Source organism: Drosophila bipectinata, chromosome XL (genome assembly GCF_030179905.1).
Source record: "Drosophila bipectinata strain 14024-0381.07 chromosome XL, DbipHiC1v2, whole genome shotgun sequence".
NCBI classification, from domain to species: Eukaryota; Metazoa; Arthropoda; class Insecta; order Diptera; family Drosophilidae; genus Drosophila; species Drosophila bipectinata.
In genome coordinates this window covers 13,490,571-13,505,394 of record NC_091734.1, presented here as the reverse complement: position 1 = coordinate 13,505,394, position 14,824 = coordinate 13,490,571, and the positions used below count along the sequence as shown (strand labels likewise).

Below are 14,824 nucleotides of genomic sequence, written 5' to 3'. Positions count from 1 at the left end.
TTGGCACCGACATCCTTCTCCGTGCGAATGAGCCATGAACCCCAACACCCCTCCCCCCGCCGCCACCAAAAAAAAAAAATATAACAAAATGCGGGGCAATGATCTGATTTGCCGGAATGTTCCACAATTTTTGTGAAAACTGTTGGGGATAAAAAAAAAAAAGGCAGACAAAATACCAAAAAAAAATAAATAAAATAAAAGAAAAATCGTCAAGAGGGTCCATGACCTGATTTGGCGACAGTTGATGACAGTTTATGTTTGTGGAGCACAAAGTGTTAAATAGGGATTAGGGCCAATGATGGCCAAAGGATTAACAAAATCAGCAAGGACCCCAAGCCAGGATGTGCGTAACGAGGCGTTTATCTATGAAACTATTTAAGCTCCTTTAGCAATTAAATACATTGTTCTATTATCTGATATTATCTGATTAAAATCATCATGTAGGTATTAACCCCTTTAAACTCTGGCATTTAAGGGTTAACCGAAAAGCAATCAAAACAAACATTTACTCACCCACCCACCCTTTTGAATAACCCTTTGGCACTTAATGGGTTAATAAATTACATTAAAAGTTTAATAGAATCTGTACTAAAAAAAAATTAATATTATTTTAAAGAGGTACATTTATTTTAAATAGAATTCACTGAAAGAAATCAATTATAAACAACACTTTTCAGTTAAATATTAAAAAAAAAGCTCTTGTAAATATTTAATAATAAAAAGAGCAATTATATAGTTGACTTTTAGGGTTAATTTTTGAGCTAAGTATTTACCTTTGAGTTTTGAAGTGAAGTGAGCTTGGGTGTTTTTAAATTATTGTAGTTTATTCTGAATATTGTAGGAAATGAGGGTTGGCACTGGTCCTGACTATGGGGAGGAGGGGTTGAAGTTTATGTGTCCTCTGGGATTGCCTCTATTTCTCGTATGTATGTATATATATATATTTTGATTCACACATGAATAACCACAGAGGAACACAGAGTGTGCCACCACTTGAGGCAACAGTTCTTTTGTGTTTTTGGGAAAATATAAAAATTACAACTATATGGATGATTGTTTATGAATATGTTATAGCTTTAGATACATATTGTTCTGATTTTGATGTCAAAAAAAAAGAAAAGAAAATAAATCATTTTATAAAGTGACTTCACCAACACTGGAAGCTATTTGTGTAAAAATTTGTCGTTTAGTTTCTTCGAGTTGAATTTCAATCATTTCCAAAATTCGAAGCAAAATTTGATTAAAATTTTCCGATTCTCCAATTTTCATCGAAATGAGGTTCTTCAACGTGAAAATGGCTTACTCTTGGGTGGCCGGCGGCTCCAGTTGTCCAGTCCGACGACTGTTGAGCACGGATCTGGTGGCGGCTCTGCGTCCCTTCTACTTGGCCATCCAACCGAATCGCCAAACCCAACGGCCGGCCGAGAAACGCATCAACGAGGAGTCGCTGCGTCTTCTCAGCTCCCATCTGGAGTCCTTGACAGGACATTCGGGTAGCTGTCTGCCCCCCGACGGCCAGTTGGAGTTCTACATGCCGACGGCCGGTGAGGGTGGGCCGTTGGAGGGCCCGGTGATGAGTCGTCTGGTGAGGGTGCAGGTGGACCGCAATCTGCTAGATCCCAGGGCCGTCATTCGTGGTATCCTGAAATCGTGTAACTTACTTCAACCCGAAAGCAATAAAGAGTCGAAGATTGGAGGTCTTCAGACACCGGGTCGAGATCTTCGAGGACCACCCAAGGGGGATCCTTTGAAAGAGCTCTCCCTGGATGCATGGATGCGTCAGGCTCTGGCTCGCACGGAGCCCGACGATCTGGCCACTGTGCGCTCCAGTGTCAACGACCTGGAACGAGATCTGATCAAGAGACGGGGCATCCGGAGCATTCGGTATGATTGTGGTTGCAACTTGCAATGCTATCGCAACTGCCTGTGGGACCTGCAGGACGTAATGGACACCCAGAAGGAGAATCCCCTCCGGGATCGCGTCGTCGTCTTTGCCCCGTACACGGGCATTAGTCTGGAGGGCGATGTGATGCTCTTTTCCGGAGACGCCTGCGATGGGTGGCGTGAGTTCCTCGCCGAGATGCCAGTCCACGAGGAGCAGCTGAAGCTGGTGCCGCTCTACGAACGGGCCCTGTCCGCCGTCCTGCTGGGCATACAGATCGCCCGGCGACAGTCCATGGATCCGGGCTCCGATGCTCGGGCCTATGCCGAGCGCCTGAAACGGGTGATCCGGGCGGTCAGCGAGCACCTGAAGCTGGCCGAGAGTGTGGACGATCTGCCCAAGACCCTGCAGCACCACCGGCTGGCCGTTGTCCCGGAAAGCGAGTCACCCAAAGTTAGCCATACGGGCCTGTTCCTGGCCCCCTCATCCTGCCCGGGTCCGGATCTGGTGGACTTCATCTGCCGCAACCTGGAGGTGGCCAGCATGAGAGTTAGACGCTACCACCACGACAGTCAGGTGGAGCAGCTGCTGTGGCGCCAATGCCTCGACGAACTGCAACTGCAGCGCCTCAGCAAGGATGATTCGGTGACACCGGACAAAATGATAATTACGCTGCAGAATCTCCTCCAGAGCGGCATCAGGTCCTCTCCTGGTCTCAGCCTCCATGTGACTAACTATTGGTCCGTGCCCACCGATGGTATCATATGCATTCCCTGGGACTTCCACAAGTCCAAGCTGGAATTTTAATAGCTTCCAGGCCTCAGTACCGAAAATTCCAAAAAATATTTTGCAAAACAAAAAAAGGAATAAGATAATTAATTAATAGAATTTCGGCTAATTTGCATGTATTTTTTGGATATACCTGGATTATCATTTGAAATACAAAATGTGCTCACTTTTCTATGGGCAATATTTGATTATTATTTCTTGATTATTTTTGTTTACATTCTTGATTTCAGTTTGGAGGTTGTTTATTTTTTTGAATTAGGAAAACACTTGCTATATTGGCTTCATCCTGTTTATTCTTATTTACAAAATAAAAATAGACAAAAAAATAAATAACAAATAAATGTCTGGGCTTTTTTTTCAATATATGTAGTTTTTGGAAGGGGGTCTAACATTTTTGTTTGAAGGATTCCTTTCTCATGAGGATGAGGATGGGGATGAGACGAACCAAAGTTCGCAACTCTTGTCTGGATGACTGGGATTTTCCTGTGAAGGCGATCCAGTGGCTTTCGTCCTGGGGTTGAACGTGTGTCCTTATACGACTTCTGTTGACACTAGTCGACTCCAACCACCATAATACTTGCAGAGAGAAAAAATATTAAGATTCTTAATAAAATTTAATAATTTTATAGTGTTGGAAATGAAAGAAAAATATTAGAACCGAAACAATTGTGAATTATTGAAGCCTAAAAAGTAATAAAGATCTTTTTAGGACATTTACCAGTAAAGTAGGATATTATTTTTTATAATTTAAGAGTTAAAAACTAGATTATTTCATTTTAAGGCCAAAAGTTGGTTTAAAATGAGTAATTTGAAGGGTTTTATAAGGAAATTCTTGTAGCCTAGGGCAAGAAAAAAGGCTCTTTTTATTTAAGAACTTTATTAGTATTGTAGTTTTATTATTTTAAATTATTATAATTATTATATTAATGAAGAGTTTAGAACTAGATTGTAAGGGTTGAGAGTCAAAAATTGGTTCATTGAGGGCTTTATAATAAAATATTATATCATTATGATGTTGTAAAGGAAATTCTGGTAGCTTAAGACAAAAAAAAAGGCTATTTTTCAAGTAAAGTAGGTTATTGTTTTTATAGTTTTCTGTAATTTAAGAGTTAAAAAAAAGATTATAAAATTTGTAAGCCAAAAAATTGGTTTATAATGATTATTATTGAACGGTTTATATTAAAATATAATTAATTTGTAGTGTTGTAAATGGAAGAATATTAGGAAACCAGAGTTCTAGTATCCTAAACCAAGAAAAAGCTCTTTTTAAACAATTTTATAGTTAAGTAGTTTTATTATTTGTATAATTTTTTATAATTTAAGAGTTTAAAACTCTATTATTTAAGTTTTAAGAGTTATATTTGTTTATAATGAGAAATTTAGGGGTTTATCAAAAGAAATAATGATAATGATAATGACTTTATAGTCTTGAAAAGGGAATTCCGGTACCCTAAGACAAGAAAAAGTCTTTTAAACCACTTACCAGTATAGTAGGTTCATTATTTTAATAATTTTCTCTAATTCAAAGATTAAAAACTGGACTATAAAATTTGTAAGCCAAAAAAGAGTACTCCCCTTTATCCAAACACCTTGAAAAGCCCACCAAGAACCTCCACTGGCTAAGAATTTTATTCAAAATCCATCGCATCCTATTAAATCAATTAAAATCCTCATAAAATATGAATAATCTTGTTTTCTTCAAGTGTTCGCGACCCTCACTGTTCTGGTTGTAAGTGTTCCCTCGAACAACCCCATAAACGGGCATGGTGGATGGGCCTCCTGGCCTGGCCTGGCCTCCTTTCCCATCGCCCGGTCTAGTGCGAAATTTTCTGTAAGATTTAGCTAATGTTCCATGGCTTCGCTCCATCAATGTCCGGATGGGAATGGGAGTTGGGGGAGGGGGTGTTGGGAGATGTCCAGGAATAGGGGGATGTACATATAGTATGTATGGGGAAGGATGAATGGTGAACCCGGAACTCGAAACGGAAAGCCGGTGAAGTTTGTCTGGTGTTGCTTATCCTTCGGCCTTATGTTTGCTCTTTTTCTTTACTTTCCTTTGGCCCCGTTTTCATGGCACAGACATTGTCAACCCAACCACCCAATCCATCCAATCCACCCATTCACCCACTCACCCATCAACCTATCAACCTTTCCCCCGACAACTTTAAGACCCACACGTGTCCACTGGATGGAGGCATTACGATCTAATAATAAATTTTCAAGTACTCTACGCAGGAATATATTTAAATAATATTTTGTAAATCAAGCAATCCATGACTCGATTTGGTAGAACTGTCAAAGTGTGTTAGTTCGAACCCCCTGGAGTAGAGCCTCAGTTTCATATTTCCTTCACAACTAGAAGTTACATATTTATTTGGCTCATCACAATAAGATCTGAAACTTTTTGATTCAAAAAACGAAAATTGAAAATCTGAAATTTGAAAATAAAAATATTTTAATAACACTAAATAATATTCAAAGTTAAATCAAGTGACTGAAAAGATAATGGCTAAAGCTAAGATATCGCAGTGGTTGAAGCAAGTTCGTGATGCTGGTCGTGCTCTCCAGATTGGAGATGTAACCACCCTACGTGATCCCTCCAAATGGGGCTTCCCCTGGATTCAGGTATGGGTTACCAACAAACCACAGATCTCTTATCAGAGGTCTCTATATAATGCCATCCCCCTACACTATAGGCTGGAAACCGCTACCTTCCATGGTCCGATAATGCTGGCAAGAAGACCACCAACCAGCAGGAGAAGAACATCAATGCTGGATTAGGAGGTGCTAACGCTGATAAGGTCAAGACTGGACCCAAGACAACAATTGAGATCAATACCAAGGATAGTGCCCAGTCCACCAAGATGACCAAATTGGGTTACTTTGGACGTGCCTTCTACTGGTGGCGCCTCCCGGAGAAATAGGAGATGCCATCCAATCTTCCAGAGCCAATCGGATAGCTCTAATGTTCCAGTTCAATTGTTAAATCGTTTCGTTATGTTTTTTTTTGTTTGAAGATCAAAAATAATACTTAGGATAGTCAAGATGCATAGCTAGCCGAGGAGGAGTAATCCTGAAGTCCAGGCACCAAGCTTGCTACAAATTCTCGCAATGATATCCAAATTCCGTATAGAACTGGACCAGTAACCGCAAAAGGGCATTGTTTCTATAAATGTAATTCTCTGCCAGGTTTTACATTTTCATATACATTTTGAATATATAGCCTGGTCCTCATACAACAAAAATATTATATATTAGTGGTTTTTATTTTGGGGGGGGGGGGAAGGGTTATCATATAGAGCCTTAGAGAACAAGAATCAAGAATTGGCTTCTAAAATATTTTGCATTATTTTATCATGTCATGCTTAATGGGTTCCTTTGTTTTCTCATTTGAATAAAAAAATTTAAATATTTTAATTGTCAAATAAGGGATATTATATATGTTCATTCAACTGGAATATCAAGTGTCAAATATTCTCCGAATATCAACCTCAGAATTGAAAATTCCATGGAGACTAGATGTATGTATGTTAGGGGTAAGTTGTTGGGTTTTTTGGGTTAAAATATGGTCCTGGGGTACTACTCCCATGTGTGGCTGATTTGCACCATCATTAAAATCATCATCGTCAGCATTTGTAATCTAATTTGCAGCCATCTCATCATCATCATCATCATCATCTGACCCCACATTCAAAGCTGTCCAGCTATCGTGTCCTTTTTTACATTTTTGATTCAAGGATTCCACCCATTGGCAAACAATTTAAATGGGGTGGTGGACTAGAGAGAGTGGTGGTAGTGTTGGTAATGGTGGTGTTTCTTTTGGTCGAATGTCATGCATATTGTATTACAAGGGAACACCCAACCCCTCTGGCTATCTGGCTCTCAGGCACGAAACCCTAACTCAAACCCATGACAATCTTGTTGAGTGTCATTCTGAATAGATTTCGCTTCTTGTGGGGTATAAAGCCAAACAACAATGAAGAGGTCTAATGAAACAGGGGGGGTTGGGGTTGGGGGAGGAGATACTCCCAGGAAGTAAAATAAAAAGAATATATAGAGTTCTGTCTCGGTAAGTTAACTAAAATGGGCTTCCAAATTCCGGATTCCAAATTCCGGTCAACGGAAATTGAAATCACCAAGACGATTTTAGAGTTAATAATATTTAATATTTAAGACTTAAGATTCTTCTTATTTTCATTCATTATTTTGCTTGTTGGATTTTTATTATTGTACAGAATTTAGTTAGTGTATAGTTTAAATTAGTGTAATATGTAACATATACTTAGTGGACTCTATGGGAGACTGCTTCTTGATATTATCTTTCTTTCTGATGATAACTGAATTGTGGGAAATTGTGGAGGATATATGTATGGATGTGTATGATAGATAGAGTTATCCCGTTTAGGGATTATCGCTTGATGGGGCACAGTACTGCCGGAGTTGGGCGTAACTGCATTTGTTAATACAACAATTGCGAGTTAAGGACCCATCCGATGATCCTTGACGTTTACTCCGATTCCCAAAACTGTTGGCTGTCCGGATAATACAATTATTTCAATTAATATAATCTTTCAAAATGATATATCCATATATAGTGATATACTTACGAAAAGCATCGCTTAGGGATAAAAACTGTCCGGCGCAAACCAAATGTATTTCATCGGCTAGTATATCGGCGCAGAATCTTCGAGGTGTGTTATCCCGTCGGGGATCTGTGAAGGTAACTGGACTGGCCCCCACCTTGGGCAACTGCATCCAATTACTGATTAGGTTCAGGGAAGCCAGCACTACAAAAAATGAGGCCAGCAATAGCAGGATCTTGGACGTTGGCACTACGGAAATCATCTGAAAGATATAGATATGAAAGATATAGTAATATTATTAAGGACTTGTCTCCTAACCCATTCCCCATCTACTTCTCCTGCCTTGTATACGCGTCTGTCTGGTTTCTCCTCTCAGTCTTATCAGGGGCTTCAAATATTATTGTATTTTTCTGATGGATGATTCTGTTTTTGTTTGCGTCTGGAAACTGGCCAGGAAATATTTACATAAACTTCAGTGTTTAAAAATAAACTGAACGCCCCCTTATCGCTTATCATTTGGAACATGGGTTCTTTTAATAAACACAATAATTATCAGAAGTCAGAGAGTCGTCGCGTATAGTAGGAGTGAGTTTGTTATTGTTTGTTTTTCCTATGAAAACATATAGTCTTCTATATATAGTAATGTGGTTCAATGTTTTTCCCCACTTCTCTCGGACTATACGCATAAGTGATATATATATATATATAGTTCTATATATAGAACTAGCGTATACCACTTTGTAGATTTTGGGTTTCTAAGAAGTATTTTTTTTTTGTGGAAGAGGTTAAGGTCGTTGTTGGATATATATATTCTGCTTCTTGATAAGAGTTTGTTTTCCATGAATTAATGTTTTAATCTTAATACTCGTTTATTTGGAAATAATTCTATAAATAGCTATTACTATAATACTTACATTTGCATGCTGCTTTGGCCCAGACTTTGACGGAATATATATTTCGATATATATATATAGATTGATATATAGGAGTGCGTATATGGGTTTTCCTTTGTAGTCCTCGATTGTTACAGATCAAGGTACATATATAGATAATGTATATATATATATATATATATAGATCCCCTTTTGTTGTCGTTGTCTTTAGAGTTCTATATCGGATATTATCACTTGCTTAAGGAACTTTCTTTTTTTGTTAATTTGCAGTTTAATTCTTTTGCGATCACACAGTTTCAAAATCACAATCAATTGACGAAAAAAAAAAAATTAAAAACAAAACAAAACGACTAATAATAGTTATATCCTTTTTTTTTTTTTGTTTTTGGTGGGTTTGTTTTTATAAAGGTTTTTTGTTGGGTTTTTTGTTTTTGTTTTTTTGTTTAAATTAGGATACGTGCAAAAAAAAAATTATTTACGAATTACGCGAAGCGATAAATATCGATTAGTGTCCTTGCGTTATCGTTAGACGACTATCGGAGTGCTTTGGTGTGGCGTGGAAGTAGAGAACTTTGGCCCCTGCTGCTGCTGCTGCTTTTCTTGTTGCGGTATGTTGTTGTTGTTGTTGCATCGCGTCGCAGGATCAGAGATATATATATATTGGCTATATATCTCTAGGGGGGGGGTGTTTGAAGAATTAATATTATTATTCCGCCGATGTTGCGGCTGGCTTGGAATTGGAAACGCTTTTGGGAGCTGGAAACTCAACGTCGGCCTGGAAGCTACGATGTTCGGCACCTCCAACTTGACTCTCTCTCTCCTCTCTCGTGCTTTTGAGCTGGTTGGTCTTCCCTCTCTCAGATTCTCTCCTCGGCGCTCATTGCGGTGGCGGTGCTTGGCGTGTCCTTATTGTTGTTGTTGTTGTTGTTGCGGCCGCTGCAGCTGATGACCAGCACGGAAGCTCTCTCTCTCTCTCAAGCGTCCCTTTTCTTCGGATTTGGATTCTTCGGTTCTTCTGGTTTGATGATGTTTGCGGTTGTTTATTTTTAGATTTTCTTTTTCTATAATTAGATTTCGCGTTACTCTTTTTTTTCTACTTTAAAGCTGTTGCACTTTCTCGACGAGCACTTTTCCTTTTCTTCTTTCTTTCTTTTTTTTGAATTCTTCTCGTTCGGTTCGGAAGAACGTTCTTCGTTGTTTCACAGCCAAATTGAAAAAGAACCGTTGTAGCGACGCCAGCTGACCGCGAAGCCCCAAAGCGCCGCTCGATTTTCCCACTTGCGTGTCTCTGTGTCTGTGTCGGTGTGTGAGTGTGAGTGCGTGCAAGCGAGAGGCAAGTAACACCGAATGGGGAGTATGGCTTGGCGGTGCATGTCAGAGTGCTCAGCACGTGGACTGCAGGTGTGAGTGACAGAGCGAGATGGTGATGGCAAAGTCCAGTGTCTTGCAAAAATCAAAAAAATAAAAAAAAAAAAAAAAAAAAAAAGCCATCGCAAACAAATGCTCAAAAATTAAACAATTTGCCGGCCATGACACATCCAATCAACTTTGGGTCACAGTGGGCGGTTAAGTGTGTTTGAGTGTGTTTGTGAACGTTAATACAGGTGGAACTCTATAAGCTAAAGACTAAGAAGAATTAAAAGAAGAAAAGATTTATTAAAAATTAATAGAGTTCAAGCTCTTAACTTCCTTTAGATATTTTTTTTTGGTAAAAATTTAACTTTTATTTATTATTTTATTACTCATTTTTAATCTCTAGCTGCAGTTGCAGTTAGTAATGCTCGACTGTATGTCCATACAATGGAATAATCACATTAATAAGATCGCCTTTGAGCAAAGTACACACAAACATTCCGGGCACACGAAACAGCTGTTTGTGTGAATGTAATTGTGTGGGTGTGCGTGCGGTTGTCATGCCTCTATGTATGTGTGTGTGTGTATCTGTGTGTGTTTGTGCCTTATCTGACAAATGCACACAGCAACAACACAGCATCAAAAGTGACAACAACCACAATAGAGAGCAACTAGAGTGAATCCATCAGTGGAAAGCACAGCATCCCCCTTTTCATGTCCCATCCCATCCCATCATAACCCATCACATCCATCCAACCATCCATGCTCTATATATATATATGGATGTATGCACTTGTTGATGATTTTGATTTTCCTTGTTAACGGTAACACGCTTCGTCAAAAGCAACAAAGTTCAGCTCAAATGGCTCTCCAAACTATTTTTACATCAATTTATCGTTAACTGAAGCATTGCGTTCTTAGAAAATATCTAATAATAAATGATGATATGTGGGTCTTACATATAGATACATACATATATCTAATTATTCAATTCAATGGAAATTTAAGAAATTAAGTTTTATGACAATCTTTCATGCAATACAATATACTTTTTAGGCGACCTAGTTTTGCCTTTTTTCACAAAATACTATCAAGTTTTTAGTTTCTAGGTAAAATTCTTTGATTTCTATAGATATTAGTATAAAAAGTTATTATTAAAAACCATAAAAATAATAAACATATGCCAACATAAACATAAGCCCTACAACAAAACATCTTTTTGTCTCGAAGGACCAAAACATGAAGAATCTAATGCTATGACTTTCTTTCTTTCCTGGCTTGTTTAAACCTATAATCTTAACAATTCTAACAATTTTTAAACTAATTAAAGGCTCTCTTAAAAAATACCTCTTCGAAAAATCCAACCTATCACCTATTTTTTTGATTTAAAATCAACCCTTTATGTCAAGGGATCATCAATTCACATCTGGAACTTAGCATCTGGATTGAGTTCCCCGAGTGCCAGATTGTACGTATAACGGTATACCCTACATACGGACACGCTCCCGGGGTCTTGGGCTTTCAGATAATGTCTAGGGGCGATAAGGTTGTTGATGTTTTTGTTGCTGGCGCTGCGACTTCGACTTCTCGACTGCAGCCGATGAAGAACGGAAGCCAATGGGGCAGCCCCACATGATGTTCGGGGGAGGGGTAGGTAGGGGGGAGGGTGGGAGTAATGAGGGGTCTGAACAGGGGGATGGCGTAACGCTGTCCGTCCGTCAGTGAAAAAACCGTAAACAACGAGCAACGTGAATTCGACGTGATCTAGTTTAAATTCAAAATAAAAGATCCCTATTTTTAGCATTAATCTTTCCCTCCATTGGAGGAAAACAACCGAGACAGAGACAGAGACGGAGCTTAAAGAGAAGAATAGACAGAGATGACTATACAAGGACAGAAAGAGATGGTAGATGGAGAGGCCCTGTGTTCTAAGTCATCAAGAGGGAGATAAGCCAAGGTTTTCACTCAAAAATAAAAGTTTCTTTCTAATTTTAGACAAATATATTAGAGTACTATAATTATACGAACTTTTCTTGCCTATTTTTAAGGGTTCTATCTCTTTAAAGCTTTTATTATTTAATATTATCATCAACATATTTTTTCTCTGTGTATGTTGTTTGGAAGAGGATGGTGTTGTTGATGATGCTGGGGATGCGACATGAGCCATACGCAATACGGTTCAGAGTCCAAGGTGGGAAGACCCACCACACGGCAGGCGTTCCAACACGTCAGGGTCAACGATTCGACAAAGATTTCGATTAAAACGATAAATAGAGTGTATTTCAGACAAAATTCATCAAAAATCCTAGAGGTTTTATCGAAATAAAAGGACAATCTTTCGAGTTATCGATATTATCGATTAATTGATAAAAAGAAAGCCATTAACTGTTAGCGGGGGTTAGCAAAACAAGAGCAGGCTCTTGGTTTTTTCCTCTAGCCAGAGACCCCGGCGATAAGCCGGACAATTGTGGGCGGTTGTGGGCGGGCGGCGCCACAAATCACCGAGGGGCCGGCGCGGTGATGGAGCGTCCCAGGAGCGATCGAGCGAAATATTGTTTACTTGTGCTAAAATTGGATCTCCATTGATTGACAGAGCGGCAATCGGGCGCCAACAACAACAATAGCAACTCTTGAAACAGAAACAGAAAACTGAAATCAGAATCAGAGCCCAGCTCAGACGCAGATTATTGACCCAGAAGCGTGGAGGAGGTGCTGATGTCTCAGATTCTATATATATATATTACATATATATACTTCAACAGTCTCAGTTGCTCCCTCTGCTTCAGTCGACGTCTCTGCTGGTGTTTGTTGTTGATACCAAAGCCTAGACATCAACAGTCTGCAATCGTAATAACAAAATATATACAAAAAAAAAAAATAAAAATAAAACAAAAATAAAAAATAAATAAAAAAAAAAATATATTTGCATTCTAGTGGATTGAACTTTGCAATCGAGATTCTTGGAATTTGGTCACATTATTTAAGGACTTTAGGGTCTCATATCCACAAAATTCTTTAAAAATTTTAAGAGTTTCTAGAACCCATTAAAGTCCCCCCAGTGATTTATAGTTTTCTTCCAAAATTTTTTGATTATTTCTACAAAAATATTATAAACTTGGAAATTCCCTTGAATCTGATAAGTTAGTTTTCAAGTTAAAGTCCCCTAGTGATTTATAGTTTTCTTCCAAAATTCTTAATTATTTATACAAAAATATTATAAGCTTGGAATTTCCCTTGAATCTGATAAGTTAGTTTCCAAGTTGTTTACTGAGTAATATTTTAAATATTGTTTTTTTTTTGAACAAGTTCTTGGAAAGAGTCTATAATCTAAGCCATATAAAATTTTTCAACTTTATAATGTTAAGTATTTCCAACTCTATTTTATTTATTAAGTACCATTTAATATACAAATATTTTTCCCTATTGAATATTTAAAGATTCCTATTTGGTTTGTTGATTTTTGTTGGCGAAAATAACACCAGAGAATATTATCGCTCGATGTCAATAAACTGTCGCCGACGACCCCAAACGCAAGCTGCTAAAAAAAATCAGGATTTTTTTTTTCCAGGGGGGAGGCAATGGTGGGCGGTTTTGGGGACAGAGTCTAAAGAGAAACAATCGAGAGAAAGAGAGAAAATGATAGAGAGACCCGGCCATAGACACACTTTTATTTATATTGTTATTTTTATTTTTTTTTTTTGGATGGCCTTCGCATTTTGGGAGGAAAAGTGGGTGGCGACAGAGCACGACAGGTGGGTGGTGTGGGTTGGAAGGATGTCTGCTTTTCCAGCTGCCAATGAACTGCAATCGGTTAAGAGGCCTCAAGGTCAACGTCTGGCCCACAAAACAGAAAAAAAAAAACAATGTCACGGTCGAGAATGAGGTTTTTTTTTTTTTTGGGTTCAAAGTGTGCTGAACTTGAATTGAAACCAAAAAACGTGAAGAAGGCCTTGAACCCTGATGAACTTGGAGAGCACGTTGATTTCCATACGGAATTACCCAATCAAGTGGGATCTTCAAATTCGGACAATTCACCAATTGCATTCATCGGGTAAACGATTGTATTTCTAAAATTATATTAAACATTTCTAAAAAGATCCTATTAGCCAATCAAGTTCTAAGGCAAGAATATGATTTTATTTAATTTTTATTGAAGTTTTATTTGAGAAATACGAATTTTATTAATGATATTAAGGTTTACAAAGTTGATAAGGTATAGTTTTTATAAAGTATTTTTATAAAGTGTAGGTCTTGATCATTAGAATGAAATGATAGACTGGGGAGTTTTTGAAAAGGATACTAGGAGAGTATCCCATAAACTTGGAACAGTATGTGGTATATGTGGTTTTCTTAAGATTCTTGAATATATGATAAGTTTTTTTTTTCAAAGTTTGAAGGCTTCAATATATGATAGCCGGATATCAGAATATCTTATTAGCCAGAAAAATATATGGTTCTTGAATATATGGTATGTTTTTTTTGATCAAAAATTGAAGGCTTCAATATATATGATAGCCGGATACAGGAATGTGTGATACAAAGTAAAGTATAGGTTTTCATAATGGATATTCGGTTCTTTCCTAAAAACTAGAAACATTGTATGGTAACTTTTTTTAAAGCTAAGGCATTGAGTATCTGTGGCACTTGTTTAATGTTAAGTCTTGGAATATACGATATGTGGTTTTTTTTGTAAATTAAGGACTTCAATATATGATATCTGATTTTTCTTTTCAAAAGTTAAAGGCTTCAATACATGATAGCCGGTAGAAAAGTAATGCAAAAAAAATTAAATACAAAGTTGTAAACTTCAGTTCTTTCCTAAAAACTAGAAACATTATGTGGTAATTTTTTTTGTAAAGCTATGTCGTTGGATATATATATGTATGATTTGTGGTAAATTTCTTAAAATTAAGATCTTTAATATATGATATATGTTGTTTTTTCAAAAAATTAGAATATTTCATGTAAACTTGGAACCATAATTGGTTTTTTGTTCCTGGAACTTCAAAGTTAGCGCTTAAAATATATAATATCGATTTCTATTCTTAAAGTTAAGGCTCGGAATATATAATATGCACTACTGTTCTACATTTTACGATCCTAATTATATGATACCCAGTTTTGCTCCCTATAAAGTACTCTCTATTTAATTACCCAAAAAGTAGGCACCCCCTCAAAAAAAAAAAACCCAAAAAATATAAATTCGAAAAAAAAAAATGATTTCAAGCAGTTGGAGGTTTCGTCTGCACTCTGTCTGGTCGGCTGGCGACCTTGGACCCTTACCTCCACACCCCCTCCCCCACTCAGATCTTGTGAGGGGCATT

At 37.7% G+C, this 14,824-nt stretch overlaps 3 protein-coding genes across 3 annotated transcripts; 2 read left to right on the top strand and 1 right to left on the bottom strand.

Moving 5' to 3' along the window:
• Window positions 1-1,125: 1,125 nt before the first annotated feature.
• Window positions 1,126-2,865, top strand: LOC108124028 (T-cell activation inhibitor, mitochondrial). Its single transcript, XM_017239508.3, has one exon. The coding sequence runs from the start codon at window positions 1,274-1,276 to the stop codon at window positions 2,687-2,689; it is 1,416 nt and encodes a 471-aa protein (XP_017094997.3). The 5' UTR covers window positions 1,126-1,273; the 3' UTR covers window positions 2,690-2,865.
• Window positions 2,866-5,006: 2,141 nt separating this feature from the next.
• LOC108124105 (uncharacterized) lies at window positions 5,007-5,921 on the top strand. The gene is made up of 2 exons (XM_017239646.3): window positions 5,007-5,296; window positions 5,368-5,921. Exons 1-2 carry the CDS (start codon window positions 5,177-5,179, stop codon window positions 5,593-5,595), a joined length of 348 nt encoding a protein of 115 aa, XP_017095135.1. The 5' UTR covers window positions 5,007-5,176; the 3' UTR covers window positions 5,596-5,921.
• Window positions 5,922-7,072: 1,151 nt separating this feature from the next.
• On the bottom strand, window positions 7,073-13,489 carry Ilp6 (Insulin-like peptide 6). Its single transcript, XM_070277525.1, has 3 exons — window positions 13,457-13,489; window positions 7,279-7,516; window positions 7,073-7,203 (listed from the first exon to the last, which is right to left on the bottom strand). The coding sequence occupies exons 1-3, from the start codon at window positions 13,487-13,489 to the stop codon at window positions 7,073-7,075; spliced, it is 402 nt and encodes a 133-aa protein (XP_070133626.1).
• Window positions 13,490-14,824: the final 1,335 nt, after the last annotated feature.